The 24,453-nt window shown below is 41.7% G+C and overlaps 1 protein-coding gene across 13 annotated transcripts in view; it reads left to right on the top strand.

Annotated features, from left to right (window-relative positions):
* Window positions 1–694: 694 nt before the first annotated feature.
* Window positions 695–24,453, top strand: part of HNRNPM (heterogeneous nuclear ribonucleoprotein M) — a 37,161-nt gene continuing 13,402 nt past the window's right edge. For 2 of the 13 annotated variants that reach the window (XM_019711917.3, XM_088792332.1), the window contains exons 1-10: window positions 695–820; window positions 8,016–8,185; window positions 15,804–15,856; window positions 16,777–16,784; window positions 16,870–16,963; window positions 18,036–18,227; window positions 18,936–19,089; window positions 20,249–20,298; window positions 21,130–21,190; window positions 23,474–23,575. In XM_019711917.3, the coding sequence (XP_019567476.1) occupies window positions 708–820; window positions 8,016–8,185; window positions 15,804–15,856; window positions 16,777–16,784; window positions 16,870–16,963; window positions 18,036–18,227; window positions 18,936–19,089; window positions 20,249–20,298; window positions 21,130–21,190; window positions 23,474–23,575 (997 nt within the window). In that variant the 5' untranslated portion in view covers window positions 695–707. Of the gene's footprint in view, window positions 821–8,015; window positions 8,186–15,803; window positions 15,857–16,666; window positions 16,785–16,869; window positions 16,964–18,035; window positions 18,228–18,935; window positions 19,090–20,248; window positions 20,299–21,129; window positions 21,191–23,473; window positions 23,576–24,453 lie in introns of those variants that run through there. The other 11 variants (XM_019711922.3, XM_074337704.2, XM_074337701.2 and 8 more) reach the window with 11 other exon arrangements.

The raw sequence follows: 24,453 nt of genomic DNA, 5'->3' as shown, positions 1-24,453 counted from the left end.
ACCCAGGGTCAGGCAGAAGGAAGCTCCAGTTGTGGCTAATGGGATCTGCTGGCCTGTAGTTCATTTTTCCCATCACATTTGGCTTCTGGCTTGTTCATTCCCTGGATAAACGATGAGTATGAATACATACTAAGTCCTCAGCTATGCTGTTTGGCGGTTGGTTGATGGGTTTCGTGAGAAAGGCTTAGGCCATGGGCTCTACACCCAGGAGCTCCCAGCGTGGTGGAAAGGCTGGACAGTGCCCAGATATTCGTGGTGCAGGATGATACTTGCTTAGAGACAGCATTTTGCACACCAGTCTTAGTCTGGCCCATCGGTATTCTGCCCTTGCCTGGCTAATTCCTTTATATTCTAGTAAACACAAATTTCGCTGCCCCTCTGCTCCAGCTGATTACGAAAAGAAGGAAGTGACTAGGTCCAGGTGGGGGGTGGGGAGATGACGCCTGCTCCCAGACCTCGAGAGCGGGTGGAGTATCCAGTAGACGTCTAACGAGTTTGTCGCGGGAATGAATGAATAACAGCTGAGGGTCCGCGCATGCGCGCGGCGGGGGCATGGCCCGGAGCAGGGGCGTGGCCCGGGGCGGGAGGGGACTAGGCGGGAGCCAGCCGCGGCGCGCGCAGGCGTTACTGGTCGCTCTGGATCACGTGAGCGCGCAGGCGCAGCGCCGTGCAGCCCGCTCCCTCACACAAAGCCAGACGCGGAGAAAATGGCGGCAGGGGTCGAAGCGGCGGCCGAGGTGGCGGCGACGGAGCCCAAAATGGAGGGGGAGAGCGGCGCGCCGGGCGCGCCGAGCGGCAACGGGGCTCCGGGCCCGAAAGGGTGAGTATTCCATGGCTCCTTGTTTCGGGTCGGGCACTTTACACGGCAGTTGGCGGTGGCTCCGTTAAGTCTGTTGGCTGCCTCCCCTGAGCCGAGCCTGGGCCCAGGCCTTCCCCGCGGGGCCTGCCGCGGGTGGGGGCGGACAAGGCGTGAGGAATGAAGCCTGGCAGTCTCGGGAGCGCCTCAAGGATTACTCCTTTCTCCTAGGCCTCGGGCGTCTATTCTTCCGGCCCCTGAAGGCCGGGTCCGCGGTCTCGGGTCTAGTCTTTGCGCGCGGGGATGATGGCGCGGACCCGGCCGGGAGCGGGCGAGTCCCAGAGTCTGCGGCCCGCTCGCTTGTCGGGTGACCTTGGGCGCGTGGTTTCATATCTCCCTCCAATCCCTCCAGTGCTCGGCGTCTCAGTTTCCCGATCCCTAAAGTGGGGGGAGGAGAGTGCGCGCGCAGAGCTTGGCTCGTGGTCGACCATGGTAAACGGTAGCGGAGGCGGGTGGCGGAGATATAGGTAGGGACCGGGAGGCCGGCTCCGGGGGCCTTCTCTTCCCCTCCCCCTCCGGCGCGCGCCGCTCCCCTCTCCCGCCCCGCGAGAAGTGCCTCGGTCGGGACCGCCCCTCGCCCCACGCTCTGGCCCTGGCTCAAGTCCCTCGCTGCGTCCCTCACTTCCTCCCCAGGTGCGCAGTAGTTATTTATGGAGAGATCGGGCCTGCTGCTCTGTGTGCACCCTTAGAAACAGTAGGGGGGGGGAAAAAAGAAAACATTCTCTTCCGTGTTCTAGGGGAAGATTTTCCATCCTTCAGCTGGCCACCCACTTCCAAATTCCGTCACTTTTCGAGGCCTGCTTGAGGCTCTGTCTCGGATCCTTCATTTTAAAAATTTCCTTAAAGCATCATCTTGTGTCCCTGTGAAACCCCATTTTGATTACAGTCACCTGAAAGAAACGTTTTGGCTCTGACCAGCAGCTGTGGGGGAGGAGAGGGGAAGGCTGGGCACACATTTGATTTCCTAAAAGTTTTTAAAAATTGCGGTAACATAAAATTTACACTTTTAACCATTTTTAATGTATGATTAAGTGTCATTAAGTGCATTCACAGTGTTGTGCAAACATCACCACTGTCCATGTCCAGAACTTTTTCACACCCCAAATAAATTGTAGCCATTAACCAATAACTTCCCATTTTCCCCCCTTTCCGGGTCCTTGTTACCTTAGTTATACATTGTCTCTTACGAATTTGCCTTCCAACAAATTTTTAATGTGCTTAACTATAGTTTGTGGAGATTAAAAGTGAATGTAGTTAAAGCAATGTTAATGAGCACTCACTAATTACTAGCTACTGTGCTGTTAAACTTTTCCTTGGGTGGGGAGGAACAAAATACCATGGTTCCTCATCCTCAGGAATCAAGAGAAAGGCATTCTGGAAATGTTCCCAACACTTTACTATTGAAAACTCTGGAGGGATGTGTTCATTTTAGACTTTTTACATCATCTGTTTAGGGGGGAGCCTAGCTGGACTTCTGAGGGCCATATTTGGAGGCCTTTACAATACATTTATTTCCTGTATTTTTTATTTCAAAGTAGTTATTCACAGGTTGGAGCTGCTAGAACTGTGGTAGGTGAGAAGTTGAATTAGTTATGGATTATGTAGCATTTGGGGTACTTTAGCAAATTTCCCATTTTCCACTGTTTAGTTTCTTAAATCATTTTATGACTGATTTATTTGACAAACATAGCATGTGGACTATTAAAAATAAAAATTTATATTTACTGTAGATTACCAGGATGGTAATGTTAGTGTTAACTGTTTTGCAACGGAGAAAAAAAAATTTTTTTAACAGTTGAGAAAACTCCAGTTAAGGTAATTGACCCAAAGAGTCTAGGGAAGGCCATCTTGACTCCAAGGCCTTTGCTGCTTCCACAACACCACCCTGGTAACCTCTTACTAAACAGTCATTTGAAATGTATTATTTAAACCAGGTTCTCTGTGCTTCGCAGTGATTTGAGAGCTACTGTGTGTGTGTGTGTGTGTGTGCGCGCACGCCCCATAATTTAAAAAGGGATTGTATATTTGATAAAAAGAATTTTTGAGGCACATTAGATTGTGAGCTCAGGATTAGAATAGCGGGCTCTGGGTTGTTCAAATGCATGCTGTCAGCTCTTTGCTTTCACTTTGCTCTTTGATTTTATTCATGGTAGTTAAGCAAAGAGATAGAGTCCGCAAAGATTAGGTTGTTTGTTTTCTTTTCAGGGTCCTCAGGTGGGTTCTTCCGTTACCATTTTGCAGTCTTACAGTTAGTTGAAAGCTGAATTGCTCCTTCCATAGTCTGTAATGAGTATAATGCCTAGGTTTCCTCAGCCACTGCTCTAGTTGAGGGTGTTTTAAAGCCTAATCAGTATATGCAATGGTAGAAGGCTAGGAACCACCTCCCTGCTTCCCTCAAAAAAATTATTGGTAGGAAACTATATCACCGCCAGTCAGTGTGCTGAGTCTCTGCTTTAAACCTGTAAGTGTGGATAGTAACCTTTTACAGGTGAAGGAACTGGGGCCTAGCAAAGAGATGGTGCTTGGGGTTTAGGCTTGATATGGGACCCTACTACCTTAGTCACCTTAAACATTGCACTTAACATTTACCAAGCTACTGTTTTGTTAGGCTGTTTGTTGATCAGCCTTGTGAGCTACCATGGACACAGGTTTTGCTGGTTTTGCTGGTAGAGAACCAGAGAGGAAGAGCTTGAGTCACGTGGCTAATTAAGTGGTGGACCTGGAGCTGGAATAGTGCTATGAATAGTGCTCCCCACATCTTAAATGCATTAGAGGAGCTCAGGATTGAAAGGATTTCTGTGAAGAATCATTTTATGTAAGGGATGGTTCTCAAGGGGATTGGGGGCAGGGTTGGAGAATCTTTACCCTCAGGAAATGTGTTCAAGATTTTAGGGGATTGGGGTTGCCATTTCAGAGTGCACTCTTGATTGAAAATCTCTGAAAGTAATGAGATTATTATATATGGGAATGCCATGGAGGCCTAAGAGGGTAGGGATTCAGTTTTACACAGTGAATGTAGAGGTGGCACTCTACATTGTGGAGTAGGCACTCTTTTTCTTTTTTTTTTTAAGTTGTGATCTTTATGTACAGTATAATTCTAGTGTGAAAGAACAGTGATGTGACAAATTATCAATTTTCAAAGAACAAAGTCAGTGAAACGATTCCAAACCATATTAAATATAATTAATCTTATTTTAATGACTTGGAAGGTACTTTCAGATATTTTAGGCTTTTCTTTATTGATGTATTATGAAATAGGTTGATAGAATGTCAGAAAAACATTTGGTTATATGGGTTCTATTTAGACCTTAACGTGGATGATTGGGTGCCAGATCATATGGAATCAGAATCATTGGCAGTTGGGAATTGAGAGCCGGTTAGCAAGGCGAATTAAGCTGGCCTAGGTAGGTCACTTGCTGTGGCTTCCCAGTATGTTTCTTTGAAAGATTACACATTTGTTACTTTATGGTTAAAAGTCAAGTTACTGGGTTTGGAATGAACAAACATGAGAAGAAACTTTAAAAAACAATGTTGTAGAACTGGCACAATAAACTGCTGGCAAATTTAGAATTTGGTAAGTATCAGTATATGAAGTCCTCACTGAATCAAGATAATAAATATATATCCATAACCCCTGGAAACTTTGTTGCACCACTTTGTGATCCTCTGAGTCCTCCCTTCCCCCACGCCTGGGAACCTAGGGTCTGCTTTCTATCAGTATGCATCAGGGTGTCTTGGAGACATTTTTGATCTTCGCCTTCAAGACTGAGGGATGAGGTTGCTGCTGGCATCTCTTGGATAGCGATCAGAGATGCTGCTAAACAGCCTGCAGTGCACAGGGCAGCCCCATAACAGGATTATCTGGCCCAAGGCGTCGGTGCTGAGGTGGAGAAACTCTGCTACAGATTAATTTGTTAGATTAGATTTTTTTCAAATACGTTTTATAGGATGGAATCATACCATATATATGCCTTTATTTGTCTGGTTTCTTTGAGTATAATTTGAGATTTATCTGTGGTAGTTTATCACTTTTTGTTGAGTAGTATTTCAGTGTATGGATATACTACAATTCGTTTATTCATTTATCTGTTAGTGGACGTTTAGATTTCCTGTTTTGAGATATTACAAATAATGTTGCTATGAATGTTTAAGTATAAGTTTTTGTGTGGATATATGCTTTATTTTCTCTTGGGTAGGTAGCTGTGGGTGACTGGGTCATGGTAAGTGTCTTTACCATGTTTTAATGTCTATAATCTAAATTTGGGGTATTTATCAATGTTGCCAAATTATAATCTGCCTATAAAAAATATACTTCTGAAAGGCTTTTAGAGTTAAGTGCTAACATACATTTTAGGGCTACAGAAGACTACTTAACTAATTTTATCCTGAAGATGGGGAGAAAATTGGGTTGGACATTTAAAAATGGACTTTTCAGGATACCATTCTTAAACTGTCACATCATCTATACTTGAATATCTTTCTTGAGTGAGATATCTTTAGGAGTGGTTCTCCCCAATTCTGTCAAGAATAGAGTTTATGGTGGTTGTTAGAAATAAGAAGAGGTCAGTTTATTAAGAAGCTGGAAGTGACAAAAAGATCGTTCTAACACCTTTTACTTATGAGGAAACTCCTCAGAGTGAGGATTTTGTGCTGTGTTCACACCTTGGGAATAATCCATATGAGCTGCTTTCTCAGTGGCAAGCCCTGTGATGTGGATTAACTCCAAACCAAATACCAGCTTCTGTGGTTAAATTGGGTAGTTTATTCTTAGCCATGAGAATACTGAAGAATCTAGGTGCTTTGTTACCTGCTTTAACTGTAATTAGTGATTTATACATTTTGTAACTAATAGGTGAGCTGACAGCCGTCTGAAAACACAGACTAGAACTATTACTGTGTCGTGGACCCTGTGTCACGATGTTTTTTAAATGTTAATCTTAGAATATTTGAGTTTCAAAAGAAACCAGTTATATTAAAATTCATTTCTATCCACAGACCCTGTGTAGGTCCGTGAAATGTAGATTATATCTACAGTTCAGGAATTTTTACTAACACTTGCCTCCTCACATGCCAAGAGTAAGCATTTGGTCAATAGTCTGTCTGGAGATTTGGGTGCAGGACTTTCATGTGGAGTAGACACTTGGCCTGTGTGACAGATCTGTTTGTGGTGTGCAGCCAGCCTGAGGAGGTTCTGTTGTGAACCTGGGTAGATGGTAAAGAGTTCTAGGAATCTGAGGACTCAAGTGGCCATACCTCCCACATCTGTCACCTTACGTGAAGGAAGTCTATTGCATGTCGGTATAATTCAGATCATGGAGGAAGCTGCTTTCCTTAGTTTTGCCTAGGATGGGTTACCACTTGGCACCTTTGTACTGGGATATGAGGGAGTAGTAAAAAAAAAATTTAGGGGACTACAAAAAGTTGCTAACTTTACAATTTTTCCAAGTAAGTATGTTAAGAGAAGGTCCTCTAGCTACCATCCAATGTTTGAACACTACCCCCCCATACAAGGAAGACTCTCCTAGAATAAAGATCAGCCCTTTAATTAAATAAGTAGTTTTGTAAATCATCAATACTTCATATAGTCTTGACTCCCCGCCCCCCACCCCCCAGCCTGGTTTGCATTATGGATCACAAAGCCTCTGCGTTTGGGAGTCTCAGGATTCTCACTGGTGGAAAGAACAGGGCTCACGAAGCAGAAGGTGCAGGACTCGATGCCCTAAGAGGAACTTCCTGTGGCTCCCTGGTTGTTCCTGGTTGGCACTTACACGTGTCTGCCTGTAGTCAAAAGGGACTGAACTCGACGAGGAACAGCCTCATTTGGGCACCGCATGGGTGTACGGCCTTGTTGTCCCTGGGCTACTGCCTGGGCTTCCAGCCTGATGTCTGGTTCTGTGCTTTGGAAGTCTGCATTTCTTACGAAGCTTTTTTCGTGTTCCACTCAAAGCCAAATTTGTATGTATAGAGCTTAGAAATGAAGTGTTATTGTATGGAGACATCTAACACACCAAGGTAGAAAGTATTACAAGAAAGGCCATGCCAAAAAAGTACCACCCTTCTTTGCCGAAGGTGGGATTGTTTGCAAGCTGTCTTTTACCTTCCAGGGTTGCTCAGACTTGGTGTTTTCTTAGTTTAACGTAGTAGGGATGTATTGAGAATGATTTCTTTCCCTTAAATTTTTTTTTAATTGTAAAATATATGTAAGTTATCATTTTAACCATTTTAAGTGTATAATTCAGTGCATTAAGTACAATGTTGTACATTATACCACTTCCACTCTCCATTTTCAGAGATTTTTAAATCATTCCAAACAGAAACTGTACACACTAAACAATAGCTCCCTATTTCCCTCTCCCCCCAGTTCCTGGTAAGTAACCTCAATTCTTTCTCTCTGGCTGGCTTATTTCACTTAACCATAGCATAATGTTTTCAAAGCTCATCTGTGTTGTGCATGTATGAGCACTTCATTTCTTTTTATGATTGAATAATATTCTTGTGTATACCACATTTTGTTTAATCCATTCATCTCTTGGTGGACACTTGGGTTGTTTCTGCCTTTTGGCTACTACAAATAAAGCTCTGTTGTACAAGTACCTGAGTCCTTGCTTTCAGTTCTTTGGGGTATATACCTAAGAGTGTAATTGCTGGGTCACATGGTAATTATGTTTTAACTTTTTGAGTAACTGCCACATTTTTTTGTAACAGTTGCATTTTACATTCCCACTTAAAACAAATTTTTTTTTACACAACAAAAGGCACTTTTATTTGTGGCGCTAAATTGGTTGGGCCTATGTGCACCACCTCATTTCTGTTCCATGAAATCTTGTAAATCTTTTACTGTTTCTATTTTGGAATTAAAGCACCTCAGGTAGGGAATTGGCCCTGAGTCCCAGCTCTTGTTACAGCCCCATAGAAGTGTGTGAAGGCCTAGGAGAGCACCCTCTTCTTGGGAGTGGTTTCTTGATAGGTGGGTCTAAGGAGTGCACTACTGCAACTTGCTGCTGTATGGAACACTTTACTTTGAATGTCTCATCAAAATCAATGTTAGGCTTGTGTTATGTGTAACTTTGTGTGGAATTGTAAACCTGGCAGATCAAATACTGTACTAATATATGGACCGCCCCCCCCCTTTTTTTTTTTTTACCTCTTTTGAATTCAGTGAAGGAGAACGACCTACTCAGAATGAGAAGAGGAAGGAGAAAAACATAAAAAGAGGAGGCAATCGCTTTGAGCCATATGCCAATCCAACCAAAAGATACAGAGCCTTCATTACAAACATACCTTTTGATGTGAAATGGCAGTCACTTAAAGACCTGGTTAAAGAAAAAGGTAATGAATGGTACTGGTGGTTGATTAGGGTAAGAAGGTTGGTGTGTCATCTTTTCTGTGGCTAATTCCTTGGTTATTTTTTGTCATTGGAAGCTTTTCTGGGTAGAGCATGTGTTCTGTCCCGGCTTGAGAGTTAAGTTCCTCCCTCCCCATTTTTTTTGTGGTCATGCACCTGTGTGTCAAACAGGGTGGTTTGTGTGGTCCTTTGGCCTACAAATGATTTTACTGGCTTTATATGGCTAATAGGACTTCACTTCAGCTTGAGGGGAGCCTTTGTGTTCAGGAAATTTTCGGAATTTTTCATATTAGGTGGGAGAGGTTTTTCCTTTTCTCGCTTTTTTAAAATTATTTTTTAAAGCTTTTTAATGCTGGTGGCAAGGTAGTTTGTTTAAATTTTGTGGATGTCTTCCTGGGGTTAAAATTTGGTATCTGGTACTTGTGCTACTCAGATTCTAAATTATAAAACATTAGCTTGTGTTTAAACTGTTAGGCTTTTTCTCCCCTGGGTAAAAACACTTAGATTGGCAAGTGCAGAGCTCAAAATAAGGCATCTGCTGTGCACTGCGGTGCCTTCAGGCGCACAGTAGTCACAGCCCAGGTGTCCAAATTCTGGCCTAGGGCAGGGAAAACAGCTGAAGCTCTGCTGCCACCAGGAGGTCCGAGGAGGTTGGTTGCCCCCATGGTCTCTGCCTCACACTCCTGTGCACACCCGGTGTGTCTTCTCTTTCCACACTCTTGTTCTGCTTCTTCTGTCTTCCTTTCTTTCCTGATTCTTGGCCCTGCTGGTGGCACTCAGGGCTAAAGAGATTGCTCAGCCCTGGTTTAGACAAAACTTGATAGAGAACAATTTGTCTAATGCCTCGAGGTCTCCCTTCACCCCCACCCCCAAGGGAAACCTAGACTCAAATTACCCTTAAATGGAGTCTTTTTTGAAGGACTGAAAGGTATTGGTTTTCTGGAGCATTCATAATGAAAAGAGATTTGAGCTTGATTTGTCAAATGATTAACATTTCAGTGACGGACAGAGGTGCCACTTGGATATAGGCCATTTTGGTATGTGTACTGGTGCTCCCAGCATTGGGTTTTGAAAATATGAATGGCCCGCTGCCATCATTGTCCCATCACTTGATTCAACCATGACATTCCAGAAGCACTAGGCACCGTGAACCGCTCTGTACAGTCATGTATGCTGCTCCCATGTAGTATTTCTCCAGATAACACGGATGGAAAAACGTTTTGGTGTGAGATTTGTTTTCTTGCCTTGATCAGCCAAATCATTCCTGCCAATGCTCTTAGGGCAAGAGTGAAGTTTCTTCTTTTTGTCTGAAGGGCGTGTCATGTGGCATCCCAGATGCAGTGTTCTTGGTTTTTGGGACTGCTGCTTCAATACAAGCTTAGAATTTCTGTACAGCACAGTTGGGTCTCATTTGAATTAGTTTTTGGAATAATCCCCAAATTTGTGTTCTTGTGATTTGGTTGAACCACTGAATGGATACTTCCATTGATAATAAGGTATAGTAGTTCCAAGAACCAGGAATGTGGCTTTGAAAATGCAATGTTAGAATTTTGTAAGAGATTGTAGGCCAAATTATTTTTTCATTTTTAGGAGTGTGTGAACCAGTTTTGGGACATGATGGATAAAGTAGGTGACATTTTCACTGCTTAACCATTCAGTAATTTCAGTTTTGGAAGCCTTAAAGCTGGTAGCAGCCGCAGCCATGACGTTTCTGGATGTAGAAGCAGTTCACCTCAATTTCCTATTTTGCACTGTATTAATCGTGGAGCCAGCCTGGTGGTTTATTCGGATACTTCCAAACTGGTTCTCATATTCCCCTGGCATACTGCTATGAATGCCCTGGCTCAGCCCTTTCAGTGTATTTTTGGTGGTGTAATTTAGAATTACAGGTGTGCAGTAAATCAGTTATTTTTAACAAATCTTAAAATGTTCTTGTTTAGAGCTCCCCTGTACAGGTTAAATTAACTATTTTCTGTTTAATTAAATTATTAGCCATATTGGATTGTGGGTAAAGGGATTTATGAGAAAGGTAGTCTTTATTTATGGTAATGTTTGTATTTAGTATGTAAAGTCTAAAGAAAATTACTGTTTATATACCTATGACTCCTTAAGAAATGTTCTTATTCTTTAGGTTTTCAGAATATATTTTTATTCATATCCTGGTATACCAAGAATAGGTTTTAAATGGTTATTTGAAATCTGATTGAAATTGAAACAGTTACTTGAAACCTGTTGCAAATAAGTTTTAGGTTTTTGAAGACTTGTTATTGTGCAGGAAAAAAATTGCAGATAGAGGCCACCCTAAAAGCATGAGTCTCAAGATAATCTCTGGAGTGGACAAAGCAAAGATTTGGGCTGTCATGATCCAACCTCTTTATCTCTCTGTATCTTAAGAGTCGATCCCTGATGAGATCATCCTGTTTCAGAAAACTAGTGGAGCTAGAATTAGTTGTCCTCAGCTTAAAGATCTGAAAATGTTACGTCATTGCAGCACTGTCACCTCTCAGAATTAAAGTAGTAGCTTTGAGATGGCATGACAGGAGCTTTTCTAAGGCTGATTAATCTTGCCTGAGATTTCCTTACGTACCACTCCCTAATTCCCAATCTTTTACCCCCTCCTTGGACATCAAGTGTATATTTATATATAGTCTTTGTCTTTAATTTTAGTGTTTAACAGCATTCTGGGAGATCCTAGTAATAATTTATATATTATGTGAACTGGTCATTTTTCCAAACCTGGCCTTTTCCTGTAGATGGGATCACAAAGCTTGTTTGGTGCCCAGCTTTTTGGTGGCATTTTCACGAAATCAGCATTGCTGATTTTAAAGAGAAACAATGTATTGAGACCTTTGTTGTGTTCTGAGGCGGGCTGCTTTTTTGCTCACCCGTCCACCCCTATCATATCTGTCAGGGACATGGATTAAACAGTTTTCACAGCTCTTAGAATTGAATGCTCTCTTTCCCTGAACTTTCCCCTTCCTGCTCTAAGTGTTCTGCTGGGACAAGGGAAAGGTTTCTGTTGTCCTTCCTTTTGACTGTGCTTATTTTTTAATGGCGGTATTACATGGAACAAATAGCTGCTCTGAACACCCAGTTGTTGCTGGATTGAAAAAAAAATTGAGAGCCAGTGTAATATGAAATTGGGCGATTGCCAAACCAGGTTTGAAAGTGACTTAACCGTCTAACAGCCACCTAATTTTTATCACTGAACATCTTAAAGACTTTCTCCGTAAGGACTGGGCTAAAAAGTAAGATTTCTGTGAGCAAAGGGTGATTTGGAGCATTTTGCACTCAGTGTTGTGCTGCAGTACTGGGAGGTCCTGTGTGGGTGCGGAAAGCTGCGCCAGGCTGTTGATTCTGGCCTCACTGGGGAGCCAGGGAACCGGTGGGGCAGCTGTACCCCAGGCAGCAGCGAGCTACAGTGGGGAAACAGCACAGTTGGAGGAAGAAAGGAAGGTCAGTGCTGGAGTGTCCTCTTCAATGCCAAGTTTAGCAGTAGTCAGTTTAACTTGTGTAAGCAAAGATTTCTTTAAGCACTTAATCCTTCTGTTTTAACTTAATGCATCACTTTAAGTAAATTTCAAATTTCAGCTGACAAAAATCCAAGGCCCGGAGGGCACGTGGAGTCACAGGAAGTTCCTGGTGGCTCTGGGGGATAATGTTCACTGTGTGTCTGTGGACCAGAACTTTATTTTTAATTTCAGAAAAACCCCACGCAGTCTTATCTGGCTCCTTCAGGTTTGCCTCTGTTGGAAATTCAGCCTGCATTTTGGAAAGTCCTGTTACACTAAAGCATTCATATCTGTGGGTACTTGGGTTGAACCCCAACAGCGCAGCCTGCCTGGTTTACTTGGTGGTCTTTGGTCTAGTTAGTTGGTGGTGCGCTTCTGCTGTTGCTACAGTCAGGAGCAAGAATGGGCTCAGTCGTTTTCTAACTTGTCCATAAATGAAGTCACTGTGTAGATTATTGTATAGTGCTGTGTATAATGCACACCCATGTTTTTGGCCCAAACTTTCAGGGGAAAAAATCTTTTGTTTTAATTTTTTAATTCAAATTTTTATCTGTTTACATTTAAGTACTTGTTTTTTGTATTACAAAGGAATTTTAGCGTTTAATTTTTAAATTTTAAATTTTAGGTAACAAATAATTAAAAAACGCAAGAACAGATACAAGGTACAAGAAATTTTACCTACGGGTAACGAATTTACGACATTTACATTTACGCATCCTAGAAGGCTACATACTGGTAAATTTGCAAGTTCGTGGGAAGTTCAACAAAACCGAGGATCCCATTCCTGGGTGTTATTTTGCATATGGATATTATTATTGATTTCTAGAGTTACACTTTTAATTCATAAGCATTAATTCATAAGAATTAAAAACATTTATGTAGATACGGAATTAGTACCCATATGTAAAGCGCACACTTGCCTTATTTTTCCCTCACGAATTTGGGCAAAAAGGGTGTATTATACACGGCAAAATACGGTAATTATTTTGCCAGATTTCAAGTTTCCTACATATTAAAGAAACAAGCCTTTCTAAATTCAAGTATGCATGTATTCTATGCACCCCTCCATTAAAGTGAAAATGTTTGCTAGCGTGTCCTACTTACGAGTCCCAATGTTTAAAATTAGAGGCCTTTTCACATATGAATTCTTTTCAGTGAAGCTTTGGCTTCTGTACTCCATTTTTTGGTCCATTCCGACTCGAACAGTAAATGACAACACAAACAAATACGCTTTGTGGGAAAAAATAGGTGCAGAAGTGTTAAATCAGAGTAGCTCCAATGACTACCTAAATTATTCTTGGGTTGCTCATCTACTTATCCTCATGATGTGTTTTATTCTTCAGGCAATATTTTTAATCACCTGAATGTTGCTTAAAAATGAGTTGTAGCATTTTTTTAAAAGGTAGGTGATAACATTTGGCATTAGATTTTTCAGTTTTATTATGTTGATATTTTGATGTTTAGCTGGAATAGAATTTTTCTCAATAGCCTCATCTTGGGAGTCCATCCATATTCCAAAGGGAAGAGGAGCAGCAGTAATTTTCATTAACACCTGAGAATTCATTTCTGTGACATTGTTGGCTGCTGCCAATTTGTGAATTCAGCCTCTCAGTCCTAACTGTGATCTGCTCTGGTTGATTGGCTCTTTTAAACTTCATTTCATTGAATGTGACCAGAGTCTGCATAGTTCTATGGCAAATTTTGCCTTCAGAGTTTTTGTTGGTAGTTGTACTGACTACTAAGCAGATCTTGCTTAATTTAATATGTAGATCTAAAAGAGAAGTGGTCTTTTGAAGGCTTTATCATTAGCTTCCTGTAGGGAAGTATGAATTAGCTACTGTTGCAGATCTGTGACGCTGATTTGCTTAGTACCGGACTGCTGTGGTCTCAGGGTCCAGAGGGGAATGTTGTGAATTTATAAAGACCATGGCTATTATTGATGACCCTGGGAACAGCATTGCTCATGCTAGAGCCCAGCGATCACCTTCACCTGTGGCTAAACTAAGGCTGGAGGGTTACTTTAATGTAGTTTTTTGTTTTTACTAAACTGTACCGTTTGGGGAAAAAAAAGAGGGAATATTTAAAGCAAATTTTTAGTGCAGAGAACTGAAGTCGGGTGTGTGCCATCACTAGAATGTTAAGTGTGAAAAGTCCTAATTTCTAAAACTGGCTTTTTGTTAAAATGGTTATGACCATGGAGAAAAGTTTGGTTGGGACTTGCTTGGTTTCTAGGTTACAATGACAGTTTTTTGATGAAGTGTCTTTATGGGCACAGACTAGAAACTGTCCATATGTATTTGTCCAACAGTATTTGAATTTTAACAACATTGTTACAGCTGTCCTTGAGGTAGATATTGTGATTCTTTTATTTTCAAGGCAGTGGTCACAGTCACAGGCTCGTAGCAAATAAACTTGGGGTTTCTCTTCACTGTCTTGACACTACTTCCATCAAAATGGAAACAAGGACTGTTGGTCCTCAAATGGCTGCTGTTTTTGAAATAAATGGCTCTTAACATGGCTTCAGGAATGGCCACAACTTTTTTGGAATTGCTTTACTTTTGTACAGGTAAAATAAAGCCAATCTGTGTGACTATCCTTTGTGATCATTTTTCAGTTTGCCCCACAGAAGTACCTACTGCACAAGTTAAACTGTACCAGTCCCTCCTATTTCCTTTCTTCATCTCTGCACTGATTGTGTGTCCTTCCTGTTTTGTGCAGAGGGCCGGTTTGGTTAACATTTCAGGAAAGGGCAAGGGAGGCGAAGCTGTAGCCTACACTTTGAACACTTGGCCTTCTTGTTTTCAACTGCCATGCAAAGTCCGTTACTAATGAATATGCCTTTCAAATTATTAATTTTGCTTAAAAATAATTTTATCTTACATTTAAATCTTTCCTTATAATTAAAAATCCTCAGTAATGTTAATATCCTTTGAACAAAAGAGTTAAAATAGGCATGGCTTGTTAGGTCATTAAAAGGGTTATTTTAACCCTTGTATTGCTAAACAAAAACTTGAAAACTGAATCGGAGAAGGCTTTATCATCATCAAAATAATCCTTAAAAAAAAGGATATTTCTGAGAACAAAAGCCCTTTTCTTGACTTTGGAGAAACTGCTTAGTTTTCTGTGTGCCATCTTCAAGTTCAGCAGCTATTTTGGTGGTTGTCTTGATGGGTTCTAACATCTGATCATGGTGGTCATGAATTGGCAATCCAAACCTTGAGGAAAATCTGTGGAATCTTTTGAAGTGCTTTGCTTTTCCCCCCCTTTGTGTAATCAGGATTACATGAGTCTGTTTAGCTGTTCAGATGCAAATTGAACTCTAAATTTGCATTTATCTGTGTCCTTTAATGGGGAGGTTGAGAAAGCCTCAAGAATAAAGCCTGGGTTAGTCAGAATCCAGATGCTGCTCTGGTTTTCTGATAGGATGTTCAAACAGTCTGCTTCTGACAGTTGTGGGGCCTAGTGCTGTGTGTACAGAATTTGGGGGCCCAGTGCAGAATGAAAACGTGGGGTCCCATTGTTAAAAAATGGTTCGGAATTTTAAGATGCAACGGAGCATTAAACCAAGCCTGTGACCCTCCTTAGTGCAAGCCCAGTGTTGTGACGCAGGTTGCACACCATGGAGCTCGCCAGTGTGAGCGTCTTTGAACTAATACATATCCTTGATTTAGCGTTTGAGCTCAGCTCAGTGGCATTGCAATTGGTGTGCTGTTTACCTGCTTTCACCAATAAGTGTGTTATAAAACTGTTTTCTTCCCCCCAAAAGTGAATCACGCAGACCTCTTTCCTATAGATTTGGATTGCCTCTAGTTACGAAGGAGAGTCCAGACAGAGAAATTGATATGGAAATCTGTGGAAATAGCTTGTTTGTGGTGGGAGGAAAATCAAGGACATATTGTTAACAAGTTTCACCTACTTTTACTGCACACCTGTAATGCCTAGTTCGGTGGTTTTAGAGTATATGGAGTGTTTCTGGGCTTTCTTATAAGGCAGAGGCTCCATACAAGGTTGCTGATGATTGTTCTAAATTCCCATTGTTTTCTTGGCTTTTCTCCCTTGGTTTATGTGTCGTCTGGAAACTGATTTGTAGTTGGTGAGGTAACATACGTGGAGCTCTTAATGGACGCTGAAGGAAAGTCAAGGGTAAGTGTCTGAGAGAATTTCTTCTGTGGATTTACTACATGAAAAATGTAACTGTATGGTGGCGTGGAATCGAATGAAATCAGGAAGGCAGTGAGTGCTCATGTTATAGTAGCCATGTTTGATTTTGCCAAACATTCGAGTGGGGTGGGAGGGGATTTGCAAACGGGAGTCCCGCTTTTCCAAATGGCTGGCCAAAGAGCTTTTTGGTATTCTGTTTGGATGCCCAATTTGGATAACGGGGGACCAATAGCAGCATTGTCTCTTTGTTAACAGAGGAATTGGCTGTGTGTGAATTATGCATGGAATTTTAGCGGTGGTATATTAATGTAAAACGTGTGTTCTTGTCTAGAAAATGTTACTCTTGGTTGTTTGCTGAATTTGAAAGTGGTGTGAACCAAAGATTCCGAAAAGTTGCCTTTGTGCCAGTAAATTGTAAAACAAATATTTAAAACCTGAACGTTTAAAATTGGCCTAGCTTAAAGAGACAATAAACTATTTTCTGTCGTGCAATAGAATGGCTTAGAATAATCAAAAGGATGAGCTTAATTTATGGAAGGGATGGATTTAGGAGGAGTATGATAAGGAATTGATTGAGTACAGAAGGAAGCAGATCTAAAGTTTGTGTGATTTCTCGGAGAATCTGAATTTAGGTCTGCTTATTATAACTTCAGCAGCTATAGTGCAATGCTGGTAATGTGCGGGAACAGGAGATAAGGAGCCCAGCTTTTAACAAGGACGGCTAGGCGAGACGCTTACTTCTGCCAGTTTCCCCTTAGAAGGGTTGATTTAAAAAAAAACTACAACTTTTATTACATACATCATTTTTATTTTATAACTGTCATTGATATTTACTATTTTTTTCTTGTCTTTTTTTCCCCCCTTTCCTTGCTCTTCTGATTGGTCTGTGGCTTCTTCCAAAGGGATGTGCGTAAGTATTGTCTAGTTACTTATTGGCATTTGAGCCTTCTAAGTTGTAGGACTGGTTTCACTCATTTCCTTTTGACTCTTCATAGCGTTGTTGAATTCAAGATGGAAGAGAGCATGAAAAAAGCTGCTGAAGTTCTAAACAAGCATAGTCTGAGTGGAAGACCACTGAAAGTCAAAGAAGTAAGCTCTTGAAACCCTGTGGATATCGTTTGTAATTGTTGAGTTGTCCTATTCGGAGTTAGGAAAAGACAAAAATAGTCCTGGACTACGTTTTACAGTGCAGACTAACCTGTTTTTTGATGAAGAGGGTCATCACAGGCTTCAGTAGTCATCCTGTAAGAATGAGCACTCCCTGAGCCACTGCCGCCTGCCTTCCTAATGTCTGTGATTGGTCTGTGACCACCCTGCCTCGATTTTCTCAGAGGCATTCATACTGAGCCTGTGGTTTTCTGTTGGTTTTTTTAGTGGGTTCTATACGTACAGTTTTACCCAGTTTGACCCCTTTTCTTGCCCTGCCTTTTTTTTGTTTGTTTGTTTGAGTTTGTCATTACTCAAATCCTCTTTTTATATCTAATTCAAATCTCAAATACCTTCTCTTTTTCCAGGAAGGGGGAGGTTGTTTTGACGATTCACTCCCTCCTTGACTTATTTTTACTTCTTGGAGGAAAATCAGTATATTCAGAGCTCAGAGTAGAAAGTATGGTAGAGTTTAAGGTCTCTTGTGTGTTGAAGATGATACACGAAAGGGCATAGAGTTTAGGCATAGTGTCAATACCAGAGCTTCACAAACCTGTCCAGACTTTACACACGAGTCAGATGCCTGAATAACATGAAGGATGGAGAGTACCTTGGTGATCTAGAACTGTGTTTTCAAACTGAAAAATCACTGATGGGGTTTGCAGGAATTACAGAACCTCCATTGAATTAATAAGATCCAGCCATGCCAAGCACGTGTAGATCTTATTTCAATCTAGAAGCTCTATATTATGTCAACTAATGTCCTCCATCCTCCTCCCTTTTTTTACTTAGTTCAATTGAGAGCTAAATTTTACACCCTTTTCTTTCTTCTTCATTCCTTTGGCTGGGATTCTTCCTGGCCTAGTGGTTGAGTTCATTTGAATTTCTTATTACAGATTTTGAAAAATGCTTTCCAAACAACCTTTCAATTTCTGAAGTTTTGGGACTATCACTCCGAGCATGGTTTTAGTTGTCTCTGGGTCAGTTAGATGTAACGCTTTTGTGCTTGTTTTAGGATCCTGATGGTGAACATGCCAGGAGAGCAATGCAAAAGGTGATGGCTACGACTGGTGGGATGGGTATGGGACCAGGTGGCCCAGGAATGATTACTATCCCACCCAGTATCCTAAATAACCCTAACATCCCAAATGAGATTATCCATGCATTACAGGCTGGAAGACTTGGAAGCACAGTCTTTGTAGCAAATGTAAGTAAAATGAAACAGTGTCGTAAGTAGAAAATCAACTTGATGAAACCTCCTTGTCAGCGTGTTATAAAAGTAGTTCTTCTGTTTGAGAAGAAAAGCTTTAGAGAGGGTTATGTTATCTTTTTGATCTATTTTTAAAAATCAGCCTTGGGGTTGGTTGGGCTTTGTTCCCTGATGACCACGCAGTCATAAATCACAGGCTTGACTGTGGTCCCATTGGGACCCTGTTTACTGCGTTTTGCTGCTGTTTACAAAAGTGGCAGCTGCATTCTTGGGTAGGTTTATTTAGGTGCAGGGTAAAAAAGTTAGCAGAGATTGTGTACTGACACTTCCCTTTTGTGTCTGGGATGAATGACAATGCCTTTGTCATTTGTAAAGGGAAATATTTTTAAAAGAAAGTGAGTTGGTTGGGGAGGATGATAATAAACCTTAGCTGGGGAACAATTTTTTTTTTAGTGTTAAAAAAGAAGCATTAATTTGACATGCATGAGGTGACTTAAGCTGTTCTTCCAGAGGAAAGAGGCAGTAAATAGCAGTTAAGGCCAGATTTCATCCTATTTGAAAAATTCCACTGTAGTCGATAAGTTTTTGTGACATATTATCTTCTAATGCCAATTTCCAACCAAGGCATGTTGTGTTCATGTAATAAAAATACTGTTTTTCTTAAGATGTCTGCATTGAGATTTTTCTTCCCTGTCTCTTGATTAGCTGGATTATAAAGTTGGCTGGAAGAAACTGAAGGAAGTTTTTAGTATGGCTGGTGTGGTGGTCCGAGCAGACATTCTAGAAGATAAAGATGGGAAAAGTCGTGGAATAGGCACTGTTACTTTTGAACAGTCCATTGAAGCTGTGCAAGCTATATGTATCCTTTTATTGGAATTCCACTCTTGGTGAACGGTTTGGCCTAAATGTTGTATTATTAATATAAGTATGTGTGGGGAAGTGGTTTCCTTGTGTATTACTATTTCCTGAGTGACTAGAGGGAAAGCATTACTGTGGAATTTGAAAGTTCTCTAGGATGGAATTAATTCAGTCTTGTGTAGATACCGTGTTTCCCTGAAAATAAGACCAGGTCTTATATTAAGATTTGCTCCAAAAGACGCATTAGGGCTTATGTTCAGGGGAAAAATCATGCTAGGGCTTATTTTCCGGATAGGTCTTATTTTTGGGGAAACACGGTGGAAGGGCTGATTAGCAAAAAGCCACATTCCCACGCGTGATCTTTCCCAGTGTTTTTTCTTTTTAGAGGAGTCTGGTTTGAAGGGGTAATCCAAAGAATGTGCCACTGGAGAGAAATTCGCTTATTTCGTATATAAGTCTTTTCAGGGCCCCCTCTCTCCAGTGAATCATTCTGGAAGAAGCACTTCTCTCTGACCCTTAGGCTGCTTACCGTGTAGTGACATCTTTGTAGTCATAGTGGAGAATACCACCCAGGAACACAGTCACTAAACTCCAGCAGTACTGTCACCAAGTATCTTACCCAGAAAACATTGTACTACTACAAAAATGGTAGGACAGGACAGCCGGTTAGCTCAGTTGGTTAGAGCGTGATGCTCGTAACACCAGGGTTGCCTGTCCGATCCCCGCATGGGCCACTGTGAGCTGCGCCCTCCACAACTAGCTTGAAACAACTACTTGACTTGGAGTGGATGGGTCCTGGAAAAACACACTTAAAGTAAAAGTGAAAAAAAAAAGTGTAGGATACCTGGCCCATTGGACACGTACAGAAAACTGATGCCAGTGCTCAAGAGGATGGTTTGGCGAGAAGTGTAAGGTGGTGTGAATGAAGCGCCACGCTTAAGGAATACGCTGAGGTTTACCTCTCCCCCCCTTGAGCTTTATTTATTGTTCCTTTTCTGCTGAGTAGAAACACATACTTGAAAGTGTCATGAGGAATCAGAATTGCTCATAAATTCACCACGCAGGGACTGGTAGCAGTTGGGTTATTTTTCTCTTACGTGATTCTCTTCTGCTGTGCATATTTTTAGAATTGTAAGAAATAGCCTTAATTGTAATATCAGCTATGTTTAATGGCCAACTGCTATTTGATAGACCCATGCACGTGAAAATGGTAAGTTAGTAGGAGGATCTCTTTCTCCATAACATACTCAAATACATGGGGTTGTTAAGAGTGTACACATAGCCATTGTTTATGGATCAGTCTAAGTTAAATAGGGTGCCGTACATTGAGCAAATTTATGACAGAAAGAACTTTGTGCTCATGCAGCTCTTGCTTCAGGTATATTTTTCTTTGCACAGTTGACTGATTGGCATGGTCAGGAGGTCAGTTGAGTATCCTGCTTGAGCAAGCGATCTATTTCAAAGACTGGTTATATATATGGGTTTCCAATTGTCAGCATATTTAGTTAGCATCATATCTGTTGTGAACCTAATTAAGTCTGGTTCACACAGCCTTTAAAGTTCTGTTGAAGCCCTTCAGTGTGAACATCAGCCCTGCTGTAGGCTCTGCCAAGGATAATGGTTAATACAAGCATGACTGGAATGTGCTGAGGGCAATCGAGTTAGCACATTCTGGAAGAAAAGGACTGTAAAAGGATTTTTAGTTACTTGAAACATTTGTTCTTTTGTTTTTGTTTTTATAATAGATAATTGCTTCACATGACTCAAAAGCATGAACAAGATAGTGTGAGAGTCTTGCTCTTGCTTCATGCCCAGGTCCTGCCCACCGCCCACAGTACATACATGAGTATATTTAATCCTTCCCCCTTTACACAAAAGGTGGCAAGAACTCTTCCCATATTCCTTTTGATACTTGCTTGGTGTTCTGTGGCAAGGATGTAGCATAATATATCCAACAGTCCTTTGTTGGGGATTGTTTCCATCTTTTCTGTTGCAAACAGTGTTGCTATGAACACTGAGGTTTGTTCACTTTCTCTTTCAGGATGAGAGGGCCTTACCAAAGGGAGATTTTTTCCCTCCTGAACGTCCTCAACAGCTTCCCCGTGAGTATTTCAATTATTATGGCTGAGATTTAGAATTTGTTTATACTAACCAGAAAACTATAATTACCCCTGAACTCCGGGCCATGTTATTCTGTAATTCTCTTGACCATTCTTGAGGGAAAGGTTCAAAGGGTGATGTTTTGTTTTTTGTTTTTTAATCCCCTATGGATTTTTCCAGCGTGGAAGAAGAACAGAGAGATTCACAACTTCTTAAGGATTGTTAGGACTACTTTGCAGTGAGGCAGGCTGCTCAGGATGTAATTGCATTTTGAGGGTGTCCTCCTGGGGAAGGAAGAACTCAAAACTGCAAAGGGAATTAAAGCCAGGCTGCACTTGGGTCCAGAAGAGATTGGGTATCACCAGATGGCCCAGCACTTCCACTCCTAGGTATACTCCGAGAGAACTAATAGCTTACAACCTCACAGAAACTCATACCCGGATGTTCATAGCATGATTTCAGCCAATGAGTGGATAAATACAATGTGGTAAAGCCATACAGTGGAACTTAGCCATAGAAAGAATGAAGTACCAATACATGTTACAGCATGGATGAGCTTTGATTCCATCTATAGGAAATGTCCAGAACAGGAGAATCCGTAGATAGATTAGTGGTTGCCAGGAGCTGGGGAGAGGGGTAAGTGGAGAGTGACTGCTAATGGGGAGGGAGTTTCATTTTGGGGTGATGAAAATGTTCTGGAATTAGATGGTGGTGATGGTTGCATAACTGAATATACTAAAAATCACTGAGCTGTACACTTTAAATGGGTGAAGCTTACGGTATGTGAAATACAGCCATCACAAATTTTATATAGGGTTATTTGCAACATCCAGGTGAAAATCTGCCCTGAGACAGGGAAGGCTAGTTGATAGGTCACCTCGTAGATGGAAAGGGGGCATATTAGTGACGTCCCAGGCACTCCACCTGAAAAGCCCACAGGGGCTGGGACCTGCTTGTGCTCTGGTGGGGAGGATTTGTCATCACGTGAGGCCGTTGGGGCAGGGCTGTTTGGAGGGCCAGCCAGTGCCTCTGGTCTGGAGCAGTGAATTAAGCCTGTGGCCAAGCCCTCAAAGAGTAGAAAACTATTTCTTGAGTGCCTTTGCAATTTAGAGTTCTAGAAGCATAATAGAGACAAATTTTGAAGGGAAGTTGATGGTTACAAGAACAGGAGATGGCTTGCCAGTTGAGAGTTAACATGATTTAGCGAAGGACTACATTTCCTTATAATTGGTATGATCAGTTAGCAGTGACCACTCAAGTTCACGGTGATGGCTCTTGTTGACTTTCTTGCCTAGAGGAGCCAGGGTGCGGGCTGCTTGGTAACCTTGGCAGGCACACACTGGGCCCCAGGGAGCCCATTATCCATAGCTTTTGGTCGCAGAGCACATTTCAGAGGGTTGACTTGAAAGTCTTCAGTGCTTTGGGGAGCAGTAACGTTGGTGATCTCTTGCTGCTGTTTCTGTGCAATTTATAAGCAGGGTTGTTAATCAGACTAAATACCTGGGAACAGCTCTCAGGTTTTTTTTAATGAACTTTTCTCCCATTTTAAAAAGTCTCGCCTGGTCTTGCTTGAAGCCTCAGACCATGGTCACCCAGAGCGTTACAAGTATGTTAACACTGTCTCAGGCCTTGGCAATTTGATACCATTCTATTCTGGCGTCCCTGTTTGTTTGTGGAACATGGAGTTGGGGGTGGGCTGGGGTATCCATTGAGATTTAGGAAGCTTTCTGGGTAGAAGATAGGTTCTGTGAATCCACTAGCTTCATTGTTATTAAAACCGCTTGCAACAGAGAGAGTAGTGTATGCTCAGTATATTGGCTGGCTTATAACATTGTTTTTTCATAAGAAAAGTCTTTTGGGCTACCATGTTAAGGGGTGGGTGGGCATATTTGTGCTGCTTACCACTTGATGTCTTGACTTGCTTTTTTAGATAAAAAATTTCTCAGTTACGATTTAGGGAAATAGCTAGACGCTCATGACTTTTATTGTGTGAGTTGTCCATAGTTGTTCTCTGTAACTTTCAAGTGAACTGATTTTTAGTTGCCCGTGCTTTATACGTGTTACAAACTTCAGTCTGTAATTGCATATAAAAAGTTGTGCCTTAAACGGGAGAGCTCCCAAATGTACCAGTGTTAGGAGTAGCCTCTGTTTTGTTGGTGGAGGTGGGTAGATGGGAATGACTGAGACAGCTGTGGCACAGTAAACACAGACTCTTTCGCTTTTGAGGGTCAGGTCTATTGTAAGTAAGTGGAATCTGCACTTCTGACTTTCTCTTTTCCTTTCAGATGGACTTGGTGGTATTGGCATGGGGTTAGGACCAGGAGGGCAGCCTATTGATGCCAATCACCTGAATAAAGGCATTGGCATGGGAAACATAGGGCCCGCAGGTGAGAATTACAGTGTGCCTCGATTGGGCATTTCTGGGGAAGTTAAAAGTTACTACAGTTCTATAGTAATGAAAATTATTAGCTGGGCTAATTGGACATTGAGTAGTTCAAGTGGAATAAAGATGTAATTGGGACAAAAGTCGCTCTTTATTAATCTTTGGTTCATTTTGATAAAGGCAGTATTTTGTATACGTATTTCCCGACTTGAATCTTTTTTTCTAAAGCCATTATACCTTTGCATTTTATCATCCTGAGCTGAGATAGTTGAGCCATCCAAAAAAAGGAGGCAAGCCAGAGAGTTGGTCTTGCTCAAGGTCACACTATCAGTTAGTGACAGAGACTGTAAGTCTCCTGACCATGGGACCACAGCACTGCCACAGTCTATTACTCAGACCCCCTTGGGCTCAGGGCTGGTGTTGACATAGCTTCAGCGGTAGGGGCATTGATGGATGCAAAACGACACGGTGCGCCTCATTGCATGACTGCATAGCTGCTGTAGGCCACAGGGCAAATGATGCACAGTGTTGTTTTTGTTCAAGAAGACAAGAAACAGCTAATGAATGAAAGCTTTGACATGTAGAATAAACTTTAAACTTTGCTGTTTAGCATTTTTATTTCTGTGCAGTGAGGCATTTCTATACTATTAAATAATTCATTTTTATGACTTCCGATTTAAGGCCTTTCTTGAAATCCTTTGAATTCCAAGAAGAGTGCCCCTTAGCCCTCCTACTGTCAGTTCTGTATGTGTCTTGTCTCTTCCCAGTGTAAACTGGGGCTGACCTCAGCGTCCTGGGCCTCGAATGGCTCTGCCAGTCTGACCCGCCCTCACCCCCTCACCTGACACTTAAAGAGGACAGGCTGGTGTGGCAGGGAGGGAA

Source organism: Rhinolophus sinicus, chromosome 15 (assembly GCF_057876585.1).
Source record: "Rhinolophus sinicus isolate RSI-liver-muscle chromosome 15, RSI-T2T, whole genome shotgun sequence".
NCBI lineage: Eukaryota > Metazoa > Chordata > Mammalia > Chiroptera > Rhinolophidae > Rhinolophus > Rhinolophus sinicus.
This window is presented reverse-complemented; position numbering and strand designations above follow the sequence as displayed.